At 40.5% G+C, this 21,915-nt stretch overlaps 1 protein-coding gene across 1 annotated transcript in view; it reads right to left on the reverse strand.

Moving 5' to 3' along the window:
- UNC5B (unc-5 netrin receptor B) overlaps positions 1–21,915 on the reverse strand; it is a gene marked incomplete at its 5' end in the record, with an annotated part of 226,147 nt that overhangs the window by 50,255 nt on the left and 153,977 nt on the right. The window contains one exon of the mRNA XM_083364776.1: positions 17,412–17,633. Coding sequence (XP_083220902.1) covers positions 17,412–17,633 — 222 coding nt within the window. The remainder of the gene's footprint in view (positions 1–17,411; positions 17,634–21,915) is intronic.

Below are 21,915 nucleotides of genomic sequence, written 5' to 3' on the forward strand. Positions count from 1 at the left end.
GCAGAATGCAGCCGCGCGAGTTGTGATGGGGGTTTCCCGATACTCCCATGTAACATCTCTACTCCGTGAGCTGCATTGGCTTCCGGTTGCCCTCCGGGTGAGATTCAAGGTGCTGGTGATGACCTATAAAGCCCTAAATGGCTTGGGTCCAGGATGTTTGAGGGAACACCTGCTGCCGGCATCAAGTTCCCTTCGTCCTGTGCGCTCCCACAGGGAGGGCCTTCTCAGGGTGCCGCCGGTAAAAGACTGCCGGCGGATGACGCCCAGGGGGAGGGCCTTCTCTGTGGGTGCGCCTGCCCTTTGGAACCAGCTGCCTGTGGAGCTTAGGACTGCCCCTGACCTTTGTTCATTTTGCCAGGACCTAAAGACCTGGCTCTTTGAGCTTTCCGGCCCAGGCTGAGAGTTTTTAATTGGGGTTTTTATATTTTTACTTCAGGGATCGAATTTAATTATTTTTAATTGTTAATTTTTTATTGTACTGATGTTTTAAACACCTTGTAAACCGCCCTGAGTCCTACGGGAAAAGGGCGGTATATAAATCTAATAAATAAATAAATTAAATAAATAATACTTGCATACCTAGACAACACACTGTTCAATATAGAAACTGATTTTTTAAAATAATAATAAAAACATATGAAAAAAGAAGGGAGGAATACACATCCACACATATCAGAGACAAATGAAAAAAAAAGTCTTCTACTGAGGTCTACAGCAGTGTTCTCTCTAAGGATCAAAATATGATGAACGAAAACTTTGTTTATGATACGGGTGTAACTTTGCGCTACATCTGAGCTTTGCGTACAACTATTTATCTAATTCATTTTCTTACGTGCACCATTTTTAGGTTAGATTATATGCATATGCAGTACTACTAAAGTTCCACACAGTTTACATATAATGAAAAAAGGTTGCTATTGGCCTTTGATCTTTTTCTTACATCATTTTATCATGTAATCATTTTTTTTACATGATTAGATGATTAAGACTCAAATCTTCCTAATGGTGTGTATTTAACTAATCACATTATGGGTTTAAATGTGATAATACTATTTGCCAGACAATCAGCAAAGAGACTTTTGACATCATATTCCTAGTCTGAATTTCAAGTTAACAAGGGTAATAATAACAGTATTATTTTATAGTTATCAGTAGTAGTAATAATGGTATTAATTATTATATTAGTATAGCCAAATCTTGGCTATCCAACAGTAAAAAAAGCCAATAAAATATCACATTTGCTTTATATGTGTGAACCAAAGCTTTACGGAAAACCAGAAATTGAAATCCAGTCATTGACAAATAGGATAATAATTTTTAGCACAGTTATAGTAATGGAATTTGCCCTAGAGAAATGTGCTAGAAAAGCAATTAACTGGAGTAAAATGCTGTTTAATACAATTGAAATGCTGAATGGCCAAACCACCAGGATGAAGCCTACAAGTATCTGGACATTTTACAGTTGGATAACATCAAGCATGGACAAGTTAAAAATATGCTTAGTAAATATATATATACACATACACACACACATACACACACACACACACACACACATATCTAAAGGTAAAGGTAAAGGTTCCCCCACACATGCGTGCTAGTCGTTTCTGACTCTAGGGGCCTGTGCTCATCTCCGTTTCAAAGCCGAAGAGCCAGCGCTTGTCCAAAGACATCTCCGTGGTCATGTGGCCAGCATGACTAGACGCCAAAGGCGCATGGAACGCTGTTACCTTCCCACCGTAGTAGGGACTATTTTTCTACTTGCATTTTGACGTGCTTTCGAACTGCTAGGTTGGCAGAAGCTGGGACGAGTAACAGGCGCTCACTCTGCTACGTGGCACTCGGGATTCAACCCGCATATATATATATATATATATATATATATATATATATATATATATATATATATATATATATATATATATACATATATATATATATATATATATAAAACTCATGACTGTTCACTAGGGACTATGACTGGACCCACTTTGACTCTCTTTACAAAGGCTGGCTGTGGAATTCTGAGATTTGAAGTCCACATATCTTAAAATTGCCAAGTTTGAGAAATACTGTTTTAAATATTACAAGGAGTAATGAAATTAAATTTCAAAGGTATCTCCTGTATCTCCCAATCTCATTATCTCAGGGGTCTTCAAGCTTGGCCCTTTTATGACTTGTGGACTTCAACTCCTAGAATTCCTCAGCCAGGCAAGCCTGGCTGAGGAATTCTGGGTGTTGAAGTCCACAAGTCATAAAAGGGCCAAGTTTGAAGACCCCTGCATTATCTGATTGACATGATACAATACACCAGGGGTGTCAAACTGCCGTTTCATCATACTGAAGCCACGTCCACCCCATTGCTGGCAATGCAAAAAGAGTCGGGATATGTCACGTGACGTTGCGAGTTTGACACCCGTGCAACACACCAAGGGAAAGGGGGAGGGGAGGGGAAGGGAAGCATCTTTTGGGAACTAATGAATAGAACCAGATTCCTCTTGACACTGCAATAAATCTCTTCTTAGGAGGCCAAACTGTTTTCTACCCTTCCAGCCTTACCCTCTTACTCCCTCACACAAGGCACTTCCTAACATTCTATGTTAACTAAAAAAATTAATAAGAACAGTAAAAAGGTATGTATGGTCCATCATGAGGATTGATGAACTTTCCAGCAGAGTAGGAGAGCCATCTTCCCACCCATCCGCTCTGATCACTGATAATAAACTTGCATCTGTTTCAGGAGCACCATGCAACTGCAGGCCAAACTGTACCCACCATTACCTCCTCTGTTTTATCCTTGTTTTCACTGCTAAGCTTTCACATCACAGCCTCAATTCAACAAGAGGTGGCGGCATGTGCTTTAATTGCACCGCCTTAATACATACCTACAAAGGAAGAGAGTGGATTCAGCAGCCATTAGCTGTTTCTGATACAAAAACAGGAACAATTACCCTCTATTTCACCCTGCACAGATCCTCTAATGAGTGATGGTCTCAAAGATAAGCAACGTTTGAGAACTTTATTTTAGACGGTTGATGCTTTAATGAAGATAGCTATGTTGCACGGATAGTAATTTGAAACTGGCAAAGGTTGCTTCTCTCCTCCTGCTCTTCGTGCGCCTGGGAAGTTGTCATCTGATTAACAAAAAAGAAATCCCTAAAGCTTTATTCTTCTTTTTTTTTCAGCTTACGGTATAAAATCCTAGACTATCACACCTTCACTGTATTATTGGAAAATGGTTTGAAGAATGCCGAACGATTGAAAGAATTGGGTATGGCTAGTCTACAGAAAAGGACTAGGGGTGACATGATAGCATCATTCCAGTATTTGAGGGACTGCCACAAAGAGGAAGAGGTCAATTTATTTTCCAAAGCACCAGAGGACAGGACAAGAAACAAGGGACGGACACTTATCAAGGAGAGAAGCAACTTGGAACCAAGAAGAAATTTTGTTAACAGTGAGAACAATTGACCAATGGAACTGCTTGCCTTCAGAAATTGTGGATATTTCATCACTGGAGATTTTTTAAGAAGAGAGTGGACAGCCAGCTCTATTCTGATTGATTGATTGATTGATTGGTCTGTTTGCTTCCTACAACTCACAGATGTTTTCCAGCATGAACATAATTATTTTCTGGATTAAAGGGGGTTCCCTTTCCTCTTTTCTCCCCAACAAAACCCCACTTTTCTCAGGTTTACTTCAAGTCTAAAGGGATGGAGGAGAGGAGCATATCAAACAAAAAACATAGGACACTTCAATTTTATTACACATCACTGTTTGGAGTCAGGCGGTGCCTCCACTGAATACATTAAATTAAATTAAATTAAAATCCTTACGTAGCCACCAAATGGCTGGTTTCATAAAATTCACTAAACCAACGCTAAGCACTTCCTCTTTGAACCTTCCCACTATCTGTCACTCAAGTTATCTGACAAGGGAGTTGTGAAGATCCAGGAAGAGTGTTGGGAAAACCAAGAATACAGTTTTAAGCTCTTTGACAAGGGCTGCTACCATATATATAAAAAAGGCAAAGCAGATACTGTTTTCTTGGGGCAAGAGAGAAAGAGAAGGACAGGTACTTCCTAAGAGCAAAGAAGCTGAGCCAGTTAAGAAGAAAAGTAGCAAAGGAGATGAGGGAGAAGGAGATTGCGTCTGTTCAACCAGCACTTTGCCAACTCCGCAAATACGAAATGAGGCTTGCTTCTCTGAAGATAATGAAGCTTGTCTTGATATCTGGTGTAAATGAGAAATTACACTGGTGGATACTTGTTTTCTATGGAGTCTTTGGTGCTCTTAGAGTTACTTGTTGGCTTGTAGACATTTTATTACCTGACTAGGTAACATCATCAATGCTAGTGAGTGTGGGATTTGCTCCCTATTTAGATATAGCGGTTTGCCCTGCCAAAGTTGGCGAGGGTATGGTTTTCTCCTTCGTATTCCCCGATTAGGGTATTGTTCTCTGCTTGTTTGTCTGGTGTTATTTCCTCCTTATTGGATGCTGGTTGGTGGAGAGGATCTCTCCTGTTGTTTTGTTCTGCTTTCTTAGCTTTTATATTGTCTCTTTTAAGCTGTTTATAAGTAAGCTTATATTATGTATTTAGCTAAGTCTGGTGTGTTGTGTAGTTCTGCTGCCATGGATTCTTTCTCTAGTCCTGTTCTATGGACGTAAAGAGTGCTGTGACATTGAATGAAAACATAATAATTTCATCTTCTTCTATTCTAGGTCTCTGATTTTCTTAAAGCACCAAGTTCAGACCTGAGCCACATTTATCTCTTCTATTGTTTTATTCTACTCAAATAAAAATGCAGTGCCAGCCTCTTGATTATTAAAGCAGCTTAAATGCTAGCTGCAACTATGAGGCTTTAGTAGGCATTGTGTAAATACTAATGTCACCCATTCCTTCAGCCCTACCCAGCAAACTCCATGCCATATTTCCACGATGTATGGCTTCTCTGAATCACAGCCTAGCACGTCTGGCTCCTGTAGCTGGTGTGACAACAATACAGTTGAGATTACAAGAGGAACATGTAGTAAAGAGTCTCTTGGGGCAGCAGAAGAGACTCCTGCCTGTTGCAAATCCATTTGCTATTCGTGTTACCAACTTCCACACCAATTAAATAATTTAGCCCTTGACAGCATTTAATATAGACTTTTGCACAAGTTCAACGGTGCATAATAGACTTATTAAATGGAAGCTTTCATTATTGTTATATCTTCTTGCTGTTTTTATTTTACTTTTTTTAAAAAAAAATGAAGCGAAATGAATCTAGCAAATGAAAAAGAAGAACCATGATTACTTTGGTAATAGTTATGTACAATATCTTACAGCCACTTCTCATTAATGTAAATAATATGGTAGGGCCCAGATCCAAACAAGGTTTATTCAAAATAAAATAAAAAAGTCAATACATAAAACAGATATCAGACCTGGGATCCTTAACCCTGTTAAGGTATGAGATAAGAGGGCTAATCTGTAATCCATCTACTTTTAAATGGCTTCTAAACTAATAAGCTCAAGTGTCTTATTTGACTAGTTGCTAGAAAGCTCAACATGGATTCCTTGGGGGTACCTTTGTAAATATAGTTTCACCCTTGTTTGAATTTGTAAAATAGGACATATAGTCAACTCCTCTCTCTATAACATTACTTAGCATTGCAACTAAAAGTCAAACAGAACTGGTTTGGGTCATGGAATCCTTTATGTAACATATCAATAGATTATACACATAGATTTAACCTCTATTTGTCAGGGGACCAGGACCATATGTTAAATTGCAGTTCAAAAAGGATTTATTGCTCAAACCTATGGAGAAGAATCTAGTCAACAAACGTTCAGTACTAAATTGGCATCAGATAAGGGTCAATGGAATTCAAGAGGAATTGGATTTAGATTATTTGTGGGAACATAATGACTCTAGACTGATGACTTGTTTAACACCACCTTCCCAGCTCTGCCAGCTCTTCTCCTACTCTACCACTAATATCCTGTGTGTCCAGAGTTTATTCCACAATTCACAGGTAGAAAGGAAACAAGGCCCCAATCACAGTTCATTTGGCAGATTCAAAGTTACCTCCTGGATGTCCTGCCCTGCCCGATGTTATATCTGCTTTTCATTTTATTACTCGTACATTTTATTACTGTAATTATTGTATTTGCCATAAATACCCAGTTTTTATTTCACTGTGTATGTATGCATGTATTTGTTCTTTGGTGACATTAGAAAGGGAGAGAAAAACCTTAAAAGAGAAGCTTTGTTTTATTATCAATGTAATATGTAGTCTAGTGGTTTGAATATCCCCTATTTCTGCAAGACAAAATATTTGTCTCTAGTGAAAATGAGGCAAGGAAATATTTTGAAAATTGGAAATGAGTGGCAGTGCAAGTTTAAAAAAGGGGCATTGTCTTACCTGAATGCCTTTTCTCAGCATGACGATGGAGAATCCACAACAGAATGGGTTTATCCTTGTCTTCCTGCCCTGAGACCAAGTCAATTAAACTTTTGCCCCACCTCTTCCTCTGGCTAGGACCCCAGTCTTGACGAAGGTGGTGTCGTTGATGACCTCACAATATGGTGGCTCAAAAAGAAAAACAAGTCCCTGAACACAGGACCCGACGGACCTAACGGGTGGGAGTGGATTCTCCATTGTCATGCTGAGAAAAGGTGTTCAGGTAAGACAACGCCCCTTCTCCAGCATGATCGATGGAGAATCCACAGCAGAATGGGACATACCAAAGACTCACTGTCCCTATGGGTGGGAAGCAGTCTGGGCCTGTGTTCCACTATCTGACACTACTCCCTGGAGAACTCTCCTACCAAACAAGGCATCTGCTGAGGCAAATTGATCTAGCTTATAATGCCTCACAAAAGGAGAAGGCGACGACCACGTCGCTGCCCTACAAATCTCCTCAATCGATGCTTCTGTCGCCCACACCGCTGAAGTCGCCGCACTGCGAGTGGAGTGCGCAGTGATCCGCCTAGGAACTGGTGAGGAGTGCGCCTTATACGCCTCCACTATACATGCCCTAATTCATCTGCCAATGGTAGAGGCAGACACTTTCTGGCCCATTGAAGAGGGTTGGAACGAAACAAAGAGGGCCTCAGATTTGTGGAAGGAAGCCGTTCACTTAATGTAACGACATAAGGCTCTGCGGACGTCCAGGGTGTGCCATTTACGTTCCAAGTCATGAGATGGCTGGGGACAAAAATCTGGCAGCACAACCTCTTGCGACCTGTGAAACAAGGATTGATCTTGGGAACGAAAGAGGGATCCAACCGCAGGACCACCCTGTCAGCGTGAAAGATGCACAAGTCATCCCTGATAGATAGGGCTGCCAGCTCAGAAATACGCCTAGCTGATGTGACGGCCACTAGGAAGGCCAACTTAAGTGTCAGGAAGGGAACAGGTTCTGATGGGCTGAAAGGGAAAAGAAGTGAGAGCCTGTAGGACCTTGGACAGCTCCCAAGAGGGATATCTGTGCACCACGGGTGGCTTGATGTTAGTCGCTGCCTTAACAAAGGAACGCACCATGGGATGCAGAGCCAATGGCACTGAATTGCCACATGTAATCATCATGGACAGAGCAGCCACTTGCCTGCGTATTGTGTTGGGTGACAGCCCCTTCCTAAGACCTTCCATCAAAAAGTCCAAAATCTGTGGGATGGTGATCAATGCTGGGCTTAGCTGTTGCTGCATACACCAGGTGCAGAAATTTTTCCATGTGGAATCATAGATCCTGTTAGTAGAGGGTCTCCAAGATGCCTGCATCACAGTAATGACGTCTGAAGAGCAGGACGCCTGCGAAAGGAGTTGCCACTCAAATGCCAGGTGGTTAACTGGAGCCACTGGGGCTCTGGGTGATGTAAAATCCCTTGGCTGAGTGATACCAATAGGCCCACGGGGTCGGCAAACCACGGCCGTCTTGGCCAGTGTGGAGCAACTAGTATTACCTCCGCTCGTTCCTGCAATATCTTCTGGATAACTGCCGGGATTAGGGGAAAAGGAGGAAAGGCGTATAGCAGACCTCAGGGCCACAGGCTGTGGAGACCATCTACCCTTTCTGCCCCTGGAGATGGGAACCGGGAAAAGAACCTCAGAAGCTAGGAGTTCGCTGGAGTAGCGAATAGGTCCAACACTGAAAGACACAACCTTTCCGATATCTTTTTGAAGATAGCTGGATGCAAGTGCCACTCGGAGGGATCCACTGTCGCCCTGCTCAAGAAATCCGCCTGGTGATTCGCCTGTCCCGAGATATGTTCGGCCTTGAGGGAGGAGAGGTTGGTCTCTGCCCAGGATCCCAACAACTGAGCCTTGGCCATCAGGGACCTGGAACGAGTACCCCTTTGGTGGTTTACGTGGGCTTTTGCTGCCACATTGTCCGTGAGGACTAGCATGTGTTGACCCTCCACTGCACAGTGGAAGTGACATAGAGCCAGGTGTATGGCCCTGAGCTCCAACCAATTTATGTTGTGCGGTTATCACTGACAGGACCTTTGTGAACACCCTGGGAGCTGATGATAGACCGAAGGGTAGGGCCCTGTACTGAAAATGGCAGCCTGCGTAGCAGAACCTGAGAAATTTTTGGTGAGCAGGGAGGATGGGAATGTGTAAATATGCCTCTGTGAGATCAATGGATGTCAGGAGGTCTCCCTTTCTGATGCCAGCCAATATGGATTGTAGCATCTGTATCTTGAACCTACTGCGTATCAAGTGTGTGTTTAACCCCTTTAAATCGAATATTGCTCTCCATCCTTCCGAAGTCTTGTGAACTATGAACAGAATGGAGTAGAACCCCCATCCCTTTTGCCCCACTGGTACCGGTTCTATGGCCTGGATGTCCAGAAGATGTCGGATGGCCTCCCTCATGAGACCGCTTTTTACTGGACTTTTGGACAATGGACAATGGACACTGGATGAAATATCTCGAGGGGATGGATATGAATTCTAGAGACAGGCTGAATCTGATGGTGTTGAGGACCCAGAGGTCCATGGTGGTGGTCTCTCATATGTGTGAGAAGAGGGCCAACCTGCCCCCTATGGGAGAGCCCCTATGGTGCATGTTGGTAGATTTATCTGTAATTATACTACTGTAGTCTGTACAGTCTGTCTATCTTATTAAAACATGTTATGACAAGGCCTTGATTGACCAAAGCCCTGATAGTTGGTGGTGGTCAATATTTAAAGGTGATGACCATAGCAGATACAAGAATGAAAATTGGAGTGGAAGAGGAACATACGGTAAAGTGTATGGATGTGTGTATATATGGTATACCTGTGAAATTAAGAAGAATTAGAACAGTGTAATAGATGTGAATAAAAATGGTCTGAACTTTGGAGTGTAGCAGATGAATACATGCAGGGAATGAAGATACTGTTTTAATTATGAATGAACTGCTGAAATATATGGCAAAATTTCTGAATTATTGTCCCTTAGATCATATTGAGTGAATATGAAAACAGGAATCCATAAGTTGGTGACAGCTGCATGCTGTACACCAGTGAATAGTGATAATGGAACAACCAAAGATGACCTTTGGGAAAATAATCTAAATGGAAAAACATTTTATTAAGTGACGTGAAGGTATGGATGGAATAAGATGGGACAGTAAAAAGAAAGTGAATAGATCAGTCTTTCTCTGCTTCAGCAACTTTGGAATGTGTAAACTTCAGCTCCCAGAATTCCCCAGCCAGCATGGCTAATTGGGAGATTCTGAGAGTTGGTCCACACATCTTAAAGCTGCTAAGGTTGAGAAACATTGGAATACCATTTCGAGAAACAAGAATGAATGAGAGAATGACTGCTTGTGAGTTTCCAGGTTTCCTGATTTCAGGTTTATGGTTTAAACCAAAATCTAGTCACGGATACACACGATAAAAGAATAAATCTAAAGTATCACTGATATGATGACGATGAAGAAAGCATCAATGAAGGATACTATGTAATGTGATACTAGGTAATGTGGGAGAGATCATTTCTTTGCAGAGTCAAAATGGATCTTGGGGAAAAAATGGAAGAAAAAGTGAAATAAACAAGAGAAAACGTGGAAAAATTGCAAGAAGACGAAGTATGAGTCCTACATTAGAAATAACAGAGAAAATTAATCTTTCAGGGGAATTAATAGAATTTCTACTCTATAAGGAAAGAAAGAGAAAAGATGTGGAAGCTATGTAGAATTGAATGTTGAGAATTACTGCTACAAAAATGTAGAAAAGGAGCAAGGGACGATTAAGATTGTTAAGAGTATGAGAAAATGCAGAATGATTTTGATGGAAATAAGCAATTGCTTTGGAATTTGGTGCAATAAGCTATGCCAAGTTCCTCTAGCAGAATGAGTGCAATTAAAAATAAAAGTAATGAAATGCTCCAATTATCCCAAGACTGTGGACTAGATTTGGTGTAAGAATTTACTTAAGGCATTTGTTGACAGAAGTTTCTTAAAACTGGTCTTGAATAATAATCCAGTTTTCAAAAGGCATTTTTACTGCCTTTGAAATTGGAGAGAACTCTGGTTTCAAGAATTTCCAACTCCATTATTTTATTATTGTGATTGTCAAATAGGTATTTAAACCAATCCCTATCAGAATATTTCAGAGCTGCCTCTCTTAAAAGAAACAAACGATTGGGACCACTACAGATTCCAGCATGCTAAAATTGCCAGAAAAATGTGGAATCAACTCCAATACGGACTCCATTATTCTATTTCAGTCTGTATAAGAATATACAAGCTTTCCTGGACCATATCAAAAGGCCATTTAGTTCAGCATCCTGTTCCTAACAATAAACAATCAAATGCATCTGGGAAACATACAAGCAAGGCATAAAAACAAAACAGAACAAAAAAGTAGCTTTGTAACTAAATCTGTCCTACATAGATGTGCCAGGTGGTAGATTCAAATTTAAATTTTACAAAGAAAACCTACTGAACTACTGCACTCCTCAATTTATTTTTAGGGAGGATCAAGCAATGATTTCTCAAGGCAATGACCATCTGCAGACTCTATAACCTAAAGAGGGTTTGAACTGGTATGAGTTAATTATGTATTAGTTTGTTACAATAAGTTGTGGTCCACCTCTTGAGCAACTGTAGGCAACTTTGAAGAGGTCTCCAAGAAGACAAGATTCATTGAAGTTTAAGGGAAATAGGACGTCTAACTTCATGGTTAGGTTAATCAGTTATTTACTTTTAGAGTTAGTTACTTCACTAACTCTAGTTAGTTCCATCAACAGAAGGTTGCTTGAGTCTAGCTTTAAAATCCATAGCAGCATTAAAGACATAAAACTAGCTTTCAGGTCAGATTCTTTGCACTCTTTATCTTTCGCCCAGAAATAATTGACTATGCATCCCTCTTCTTTGTTCCTATGCTCTTAGCAAATGTTTTATCTATGAAAGAATTTTATCTTCCTCACTCCAAGAAATGTTTTCTTAACAGCCTCCTGTTAAGGACTTTGTTGGAAAATGTTACTGAAGTAGCTGTGTACAACGATGTTAGTGCAATTAGTATGAAGTGTTATTCAGACAATGTAATATTGAAATCACAAATCTGTGTAATTTATTTTGCATTCTGATACAAATTAACATCTCCAAGATACATATTGATGAAAGCTTGTCTACTATTAGGATTATACACGTCTCCAATTTTGCAATGTAGCTCAGGGGTTTAAGACTGGATTTAAAAACATGGGTATTAACAATTAAGGATGAACCATATTTAGAAATGCATCCTTTGAAATAAAATACATTCAAAAATGGATGTTTTTTGTGAGAAATTATGCCCCAAAAGGGGGAGGTTAATGCCCTTCATTCAATGATACACTTAGTATCTTTGACACTCTCCCCTGTTTGGTGTAATCTTTAAGGCACCAGACTGGAAACCCAGAGAGTGTCAAATTTGAATATGACCAGTTTGAGTTAATATTGGTAAATGTGTATATTCCTCCAAGCACATCCCAGCACTGTAATTCCGAATACTGGATGGACTTGGAAGTTATCCTAGAAGATATATCTGTACTGTACTCTCAGTCCATAGTGGTATTACTAGGAGATCTGAACGCTAGGCTGGGTCCCTCTCTGTATGAGCTTGCCCAGAATTAGGGAATCCCAGGGGAGTTCTTTGATAACCATCCTCAGTGGCTCTCGAGAGACTGCAAAAATAATGCTGCTAATCTCTGGCCCTAATGGCCCTAATCTCCTTAATTTTTAAGGGTACTCTCCAAATTTTAGGGGGTAAGGATAAGAATTGCACATACCCTTATACATACCACTTGGCCAATTCAAGCAGCATACTGGATCTCTTTTGTGTGTCTAGAGATAAAGCTGACCTCTTTTCGGAGGTCACAGTACACCTTAGCGATAATAGTGACCATCAGCCTGTAAGAGTGACATTGCGAGGCCACTCAAATTTAAGACCATATAACGTGGCTGACAGATGGCTCACCAAAAAGGTAGAAGTGACCCAAAATAAAAGGTTAATTTGGGCCAAAGTTGATACTAAGGCAATATTAGAATGCCTTAAAATAGAGAATGCTACTAAGTGGGCTAGAACAATCCAGTCATCTACTACTGACTGGATGTCAGCCTTCAATGCATTCTCCAATCTCTGTAATATACTGAAGAAACATCTAACAGCTAAACCTGCTACAAAAAGAGCCCGAGTGGGTAGACCTTGCTGATTTGATCCTGATTGCCAGTGACTGAAAAAGAAATTGAAGGCAGCCATGAGGCTTGCCCAGAGGAATCCTACTGCTCATATACAAGGTAACATGCTGCACACAAGAAGGGAATATAAAAAAACCTATAACATTAAAGAAAAAAAGTTTTGCCATTTCAATCTGGTCAGAACTCGAGTTGGCTGCCAGAAGTCATAACTCAGTATTATTTTGGCACTCTGTAGCAGGTATCCTGAAGGAACAGAGATTTGCGTTCGACATACCAAACTCTGCTGAGGATTGGCAGAATTATTATCAGTGCTTGTTTGCTCCCACCAAACGGTAAAGAAACTGTCTTTAAACAGTGATTTAGTAAACCCTAGAACTCCCCCCCCCTTGGCCACCAGTCTCAGAAAAGGAGATACAGTCCATCATTAAAAGCTTAAAGAGCAATAAAGCCCAGGTGGGGATTTTTTACCAGCAGAATTATTCAAGAAATTTCCCAATTGGTGTGGCCCTGTATTAGCGGGCCTTTTTACACACATAAATAACACCTGCCATATACCAGATGGGTGGAAGATGGCAATAGTTGTCCTCATATATAAAAAAGGGAATAAAAAGGATCCTAGTAACTACAGGCCCATCAGCCTGATTGACATTGTAGCAAAAATATATGCTAGGTACCTTTTGAACAGAATATAAATCTGGGTAGAGGAAAACAACATCCTCACAGAAGAACAAGCAGGTTTTAGACAAAACAGATCTACTATTGATAACTACTTTGTCTTGAACCATCTAATTGTCAAATATGCCTATAAGAGGAGACCCCTGTTTGCTGCTTTCATAGACCTTACAGCAGCATTTGATATGGTAAATAAAGAAGTACTTTATGGAGTAAATTGACATCTCTTAAAATAGAACCCAGACTCCTGGCTTTGATTAAAGCCCTTTACACAACTACCTGTTTGAGGGTGTGGTATGGGGTTAATGGGGCTCTGACTAACAGGATTCACACAAATAAAGGGATAAGGCAAGGGTGTATCCTGGCCCCATTATTATTTAATTTATACATCAATGACTTGCCAGGGTTAATGAAGGATACCATGGTACACATGCTGATGATCCTAAATACTTAATGTAACAGCTTGCTTTATGCTGATGATATGATTTTATTATCATATTCACAAGTAGGATTACGTAGGCTATTAAGAAGATTCAGCTCTTATTGCCATGATAACTCCCTAATCATTAGCAAATCAAAATAAAAAAAATAATGGTGTTTGGAAGACATCATCAGAGACATAAGTGGCAATTAGATGGTGAACCAATTGAACAGGTTAACACCTTTGTATATTTGGCCGTAACTGTTTCCAAGACTGGATCTTGGGCCTGCCATCATCAACGGAGTACATTTAGAGCAAAAGCCTGTTTGAACTTACTGCTCAAACTAAAGAACCATAGCTACCCAGGGTCCCTAGCCCCATTAATTAAGGTTTATAAGGCTAAGGTTACCACAATGCTCTTGTATGGAGCAGAAATTTGGGGTCTTTATTCAACCACAGTCCTAGAACAAACACAGTCCCAGCATTTGAGATGTATCTTGGGTGTAGATCCAAGAACATCTGCTGCAGCAGTTAGAGCTGAATTGGGAATTCATACAATTCATCAATTATTTATATTATTTATTTATTTATATTTAAATTTATATACCGCCCTATTCCCGTAGGACTCAGGGCGGTTTACAGGGAAAATTAAAAGTTAAAATACATCATATACAATTAAAAATGATTAAAACTAAGATTAAATTAATCCCTGAACTTAACTAAAACCCCATTAATTAAAAATTAAAACCCCTCAGTCTGGGCCAGACAACTCAAAAAACCAAGTTTTCAAGTCCCTACGAAATGAGCGAAGGTCGGGGGCGGTCCTAAGCTACGTGGGAAGCTGGTTCCAAAGGGCCGGCGCGCCCACAGAGAACGCCCTTCCCCTGGGGATAACCCGCCGGCATTCCTTAACCGGCGGTACCCTAAGAAGGCCCTCACTGTGGGAGCGCACAGGACGATGGGAAGTTGATCTAAAATTAGAGCTTATGACTACTGGTGCAAAGTTAATGAAATGGAGACTGATAGACTCCCCAAGTTATGCCTACTAGAGCAAATAAAACTACAATCACAAATCTCCTGGATCACCAAACTAACAAATTTTGTAAGAAGCTGTGGCCTTCCTGTCTCTTGCTTAACAGGAGAACAATCCAAAAAAAGACTTGCCCAAAGAATTAAGGATATAGAAGCCCAAACTGATATAGCTATCCTTGGTAAGGTGGGTAACTTGAAATGGCTGAGTAAATACAAACGTACTTTTCAAGTAGACAGTTATTTGAAGTCACAACTCCCAAAACATCTCAGAGAGATATTTACACGAGTAAGATTCGAACAGCTTGACACAATGGTCAGATATGGGAGATTTCATGCTATACCCTATAATGAACGTCTCTGCATTTGCGGAGCGGCAGAAGTAGAAGACCTGGCTCACATCCTATTTGACTGTTGCCTGTATAAGAGGGTAAGAGACAGGTATCTTGGTCTATATACCAAACGAATGACCCATTGGGATCCCCATATCAAAATAACTTACCTTATGTCCGGCCAGAACTTGAAAATAACATTTAACGCAGCACAGTACTTAAACAAAATGGTTCGGTTGAGATCTGCATATGTTGGACTGATTGGGGTAGATTGCAAGGGCGACTCCAAAATATATTTTTATCATATTTTATCTATATCTTAAATGATTGTACACTATTACAATTTCATTTTAGATTGTATTTTATTCCCATCTCATTTTAAATCATATTTTATTCTAATTCCATTTTAAACTGTATTTTTATCAAATTCCATTTTAAATTGTTTTTGTCAAATTTTAGTAATAATTTGTTGCTGGAACTTTCAACTTTGATATGGCCCAAGGGCTAATCAATAAATACCTATAAGAGATATTTGGTACTGAACATAAAACAGCTGACTGGCACACTGCCAGAAATCTGACTCCATATTTGCAGCTAATCTCCTTGTTTTAACAGCACACATGCACCCCTATTGTCTGCCCTTGGGACAGATTGCTTCCCTCCTTCGAATGCCACTGACTTCATTAGAATAGCCCCCTTCCTAATTCTTGCCTTTCAGAGGCATCAGACTAATGTAAAAACATCCTTCAGTTGAGCTCTGCACCTGGTGACTGCATCTTTGCAGTTTTCAGAAAGAGATTTGCCACTATGACTTCTCAGTCTTGGCAACAGTCCTGGAGTTTCCAGGTAATCACCCAAGTATTAGCTAGAGTTGACCCTACTTAGCTTCCAGAATCAGCCTTGTTTGCTTAGATACTACGGCAGGGGTCTTCAAACTTGGACCTTTTATGACTTGTGGACTTCAACTCCCAGAATTCCTCAGCCAGCAAGATGGAGGAAGCTATATTAAAGGAATACTAAACCAAGAATTATATTTGGTCCTATGGCTTCTACTTCTCGCTTATATTAATAAAGCCACAACCCCAATTTGCATTGTTGTTACCAATTCATTTGGGATTAATTCCTTCAGGTAACAATAGATTTAATATAAAGGTAGTCTTCATTTAGTGACTGCCTCCTACAGCAACAGTTCAATTACAGCAGTGATGAAAAAGTAAGTCTGCTATCTTTCCTTGCATAAATAACCTTCACTGGTCTGTAAAGCAAAGGAAAGCTGATGTAAGATTGTAAACACAGCTGTGGTATCAGCCCAGATCTCTGGTCCTTTCGTCGTGACCTCAAGACATACCTTTTCCAACAGGCCGACCTGGACTGATGATAAGGGTTTTTAATTATGTTTTTAATGTTTTTATTGGTTTTAGTGGGGCTTTGTGATAGTTTAATTTTTTAAAATATTTGTATTCTGTATATTATTGTTGTTAGCCGCCCTGAGTCCTGCGGGAGATAGGGCGGCATAGAAGTCCCATAAAAGTAAAAGTAAGCAAAGTAAAGTAGCAACTACTTCACTTAACAAATGAGTCTCGACTGGGGTTCCTAAATGAGATTCGCTCTCTTTCCTTCCTTCCATCCATCCATCCATCCATCCATCCATCCATCCATCCATCCATCCATCTTGTCACAATTATGTAAGTCTATTATAACAGATACCTGGTTTGGGTGGGGTTTTTTCCATGTTTGTGATTTTATATTTACTTATTTACTTATTGATTGATTGATTGTTTAAAAAGAGAACAAGGACAACTGGATCAAGAATAGACTGATCTGTTTCATCTCAACATATAGCTGCTGTACTAGATTGTGCACATTCTATGTTTGAAGGAATAATTTAGGCATCCTTTTGTCCTTCAAGGAAGATTTGCAAAATGCAGAAGATTCTGTTAAGGATCTTAGGATACATGTTCACAGTAAGCTAAAGAATGAATTGAGAACCTTCTCCAGAATATACCCAATTTCCCAACAGTGTAGAGAGCTTCAGCTATTTTTCAGAGCATCACTGCTGTTCCTTTCTTTGAAGAACATCTCATTAACTTTCCTAGGAGCTTAATCTGAAACATCACCCCTCCATCACAAAGTTCTGAACTACCATCAGTCTTATAGGACAAGATGCAGACATCTTTAGACTCTTTGTCCACTTTAATTCTCTACTGCCAAAGAAGGCAAGTCCAGAAATCTCGAAAAGAGAGTGGGAGGTGGAAATAAAAAAAAATCAAAAAGAATATAAGAAATGGACTAATTTTTACCAGTGACTTCATCCAGACTTTCTGCTGTGAGATGATCATTCTGGTTCACCCATTCTCCATTGCACTTGAAGTAGATCTGAGTGGCTGGGTTGGCTCTGCAGGTCAGTTCCACGGGCTTGTTCTTCACTATGTAGGCATCTTGTGGTTCCAAGAGGAAATTGGGGAGGGACTCTGCAGGTGCTGATGGGAAGGAATCAGGCAGTACATCTCCATACTCAATCCCTGTAAGAAAAGGGGAAAAAAGAAAGATAGTTGCGTTTATTAGTAATCTAACTTCATATTCAGCTATTGGTTCACCATTTTAAAGCAGCGTTTCTCAACCTCCGCATGTTCAGACTCAGTGGACTTCAGCTCCCAGAATTCCACCACTCTGGAGTCCACCCAGCTTAAATTTGTAGAGGTTGAGCAACACAGCTTTAAAAGATGACAACACAGCTTTAAAAGATGACTCCAGACAGTAAAAAAAAAAGGTTTTCTGTCTCTTGCTGTCTCCATTTTGAAATTTAATATTGTTCATGCCTTTTGCCTAATTTATACCAAGAACTAATGGCAAACCAGTCCTACATGAAGAAGCAAAAGCGAAGGAGAAAGAAGAACGCTGTGTTCTCACATTTATTTATTTTTTGCTATCAGCAGACAAACCATACTTTTATTAGGCTGAAATCATTCTGGTTGGTCACTTGTTTTGCCTTAAGACATTAAAATGTAAGTTATGACTGAAGAAATATTCCTAATAGGTCTGCAAATGAAAAAGTGCTATAACCAAACTTTATAAATATATTAGCTTTACAGAGCAAAATTCTTGCTCAAAAATAAATTCAATGGATCTTAGTAAATCATAGTTACCTCAAAGACAGAACTTGATAACATCAAAAGATTTGCATATGGCTTCAGACATTGCTCTGTTTTTTTCCCCTCTCTCTCTCCTCTTATCAACAGCAAGGGTAAATCACTCTAAAGTGCTCTGAATATGCTAAAGCACTCTGCAGATGTTAAATATCATTCTGACTCCCAAGTGTGGATAGACTTACTCTGCTACAAGAAGGCGATAACAGTGGCATGATAAAGTGAAGTCAAATTGTCAGGTCTTGGAGTCACAGACTATCTAGGAAAGGAAGCTTTATTCCCAGCGTTGAGTTTTGAAGAGAAAAATGCCTTCAGGCTCTTAGGGAAAACAGGATCTCCTTATTCCATACATTCTGATCTCAAGAGAAAGGCAGCATAACTGGCAAATAATCCAGAGGAGATTTCTCCTATGAATCAGTGGTTAAAGACGCTGAGCTTGTCAGCTGGAAAGCTGACAGCCCAGGTTCGAGACCTGAGTGCTACATGATGGGGTGAGCTCCCTTTAGTTGCCCCACCTAGCAGTTCAAAACCATGCAAATGCCAGTAGATAAACAGGAACCACTTCAATGGGAAGGTGTATTCCATGCACCTCGCTGTATACCCATATTGTCCTATAGCAGGGGGGTCAAACTCAATTTCACTGAGGGCCGCGTCAGCATTGCGGTTGCCCTCAGGGGGCCGGGTGGGCGTGGCCAGGGTGGGCGTGGCCTACTGGGTGGGCGTGGCTAGAGTGCGTATGGCCTACTGGGTGGGCGTGGCCAGCTCTACATCGTTCGCATCAAGGGTGCCTATGGGGGCCTGGGCAGGAGTGGGACAGATCTGAGGGTCTCTGGGCCAGGGACAAGGCAGAGGGGGGCGTTCCCTCACTGTTTCCAGGATGGCTTTGTGGGCCACATGAAACCACTTCGCGGGCCGGATCTGGCCCCCGGGCCTTGTGTTTGACATGTCTGTCCTATAGCGTGTTTGAACAATGCTGGCTCCTTTGCTTAAGAAACGGAGATCAGCACTGCCTCCTCCCCCCCCCCCCCGAGTCAGACACGATAGACGGGGAAACATTTACCTTTAATAGCCCTAAAGCATGGAAAATCTTCTCAAATGAAACAAAAGTCAGATCAAAAACAAGTACTTCATATCCATAGTCTATTAGGCAAGATTGTTTTGACTAGAATTATGACTATTTGGAGATTCCCCCTTCCCCCTTAAATGAGCATGGATGTGATCAGTTATCAGCAGTGCTTTTTTTGTAAAAGAAAAAGGTGCCGGAACTCACACATGTCATACAACCCGCCTTGCCTACCCTACAAGGTTCCATCCAAAAAAGGTGCCGGAACTCCGTTCTGAGCGTTCTATGAGAAAAAAAGCCCTGGTTATCAGTTATCTGGGCTGATAATGCAAGTTACCAATGTCTGTGCTATTCGAGGATCATGGGAGTTGGTAGACCCATAAAACTAGAGGCCCAGATTTTAGAAGTATGGGTGAAAGTAAAATAGTTATACTTTGGGGTACTTTTTCACCATGACATCATTCAAACATTGGATGCATCGAGAATCTCCTTTTTTCACCTGACAATCGGATTTTAGGAGTGGGTGAGACTCACAATCAACAAGAACTACTGGGCATGTTTTTGTTACATTGATTTTTTTAAAAAAGCATTGAAGGGTAAGTGTGGTCTACATTTAGAGAGTTGGGAGGCAGACATACATTATACTATTACAAATGTAGATCTGGAGTTAAACCTTGAGTTTGAAGGTTGGTCTTGCATCCCCCAAATGAATGGAAAGCATCGAGTTGGTACCTGGAAATTAAAAGAATGCAGGATGCATTTTGCTTCCCACTCAAAGCTGAATAAGGTCACCTTCCTTAGCCATATCTCAAATTATGACTGTTGAGGAGGTCCATAAAAGAAGAAGGTTAAATCGTTGAGATTGTTGAAACACGTAATGGCCAACATTTTATTTTTTTTTAAAAAATAATAGGGCTCAAGAGGCCACCATGATGAAAAAACTTAATGCACTTTCCTTGCAAGGACTTGGCAAAAACCCTTAGCCTGCTTCTAAGTAAGGCAGCGATAGAACCATATGAAATCACCAGAGAAGCTTGTCACTGCTGGCCACAGTTCAGGATAGCTTTTTCTTGGGAGTCTTCAGGAAGCACAATGGAGCAGACCCAAAGCAGCCTGAGATGCCTCCTGAGCAAAACCCTCTTCTCAGAAATGTATACACGCAGCCATTTAAAATCCATTTAGGAAAATTGACTTTCCATTTCCATTTTAACATAGCACTAGGGAAAGCAGTAGGACATTTGTCATAATCCATTAACTGCTCTTTTGGAAACAGCAAATTAAACTCCAAACTAATCTCTGTGAGTGTGTTTGCGTGCACACACGCATGTGCTCTTTAGTTTCTCTGCTCTCTATTGCTGCCAGGTGTCCCCACCGCTCCCCCTTAATTTCATTTTCAGCTCTATAATTTTCTCTGAACCTTACCAATTATATGGGGGGGAGCTGGTAATTGAGGCACACAATGCCCTCCCAGTGTGCCCTTGTGAAGCCGCTGTACAACAGCAGCCCCGAGTTGGTAAGAATGGAATGGTAAGAGCAAAAAGCTTAAATCCAGACAAGACAGTCTTATGATGAATGGGCTTTTCTGGAGCTAATTTGAAAATGCTTGCCCAAGATCATTAGAAAGAATAAAAGGCCCCGTTCAGTGCAGGTCCCAGAGCTAATAGAAATAAAGTGGTTGTTGCTGTTTATTCTTCAAAATGGGCTATGGTTTGAATAGAAGCAAAATCATCATCATCATCATCTCAGTAGGGCAGTATTTTTCCCCTCTCTATTGTCTTTCAATCTCAGTTTGTAATATTACAGCATCTTGTTATGTTCTCCACTTGGTTTTCATTAATTCAGATGTCTCCAGAAGTTGCCACATCAGTGACCCTTGCCTTGATACCCATAATAGTAACGGTGGTATATTATGCTCTAAGTGCCTATGAGTTTGAATTCTCAAGCAAAACCAAATTTTGATCTCTGCATGTGATACCGGTAGCTTTTGCATATACGGCAGTAAAGTCAACTTTTCTATTTAAAAGTGGACAATTTTTTCAACTCTTATCAATAGGTTCAGTACTGTTTGAGCGACTTTATTACAATTCCAGTATATTGATCCTTAGTTTCATTCTTGGTTTCCTATTAAATGCTTGGTGCAGTGCCAAAAGGATTCACATAATAATAATAATAATAATAATAATAATAATAATAATAATAATAATAATAATAATAATAATAATAATAATAAGAAGAAGAAGAAGAAGAAGAAGTAGTTGGAAGGGACCTTGGAGGTCATCTAGTCCAAACCCCTGCTCAGGCAGGAAACCCTATACCATTTCAGACAAGTGGCTGGCCAGTCTCTTCTTAAAAACCTCCAGTGTTGAAGCATTCACCACTTCTGGAGGCAGGTTGTTCCACTGATTAATTGTTCTAGCTGTCAGGAAGTTTCTCCTTAGTTCTAGGTTGCTTCTCTCCTTGACTAGTTTCCATCCGTTGCTTCTTGTCCTGCTTTCAGGTGCTTTGGAGAATAGCTTGGCTCCCTCTTCTTTGTGGCAGCCCCTGAGATATTGGAACACTGCTATCATGTCACCCCTCACCCTTCTCTTCGTTAAA

Source organism: Vipera ursinii, assembly GCF_947247035.1.
Source record: "Vipera ursinii genome assembly, chromosome: 5".
Taxonomy (NCBI): domain Eukaryota; kingdom Metazoa; phylum Chordata; class Lepidosauria; order Squamata; family Viperidae; genus Vipera; species Vipera ursinii.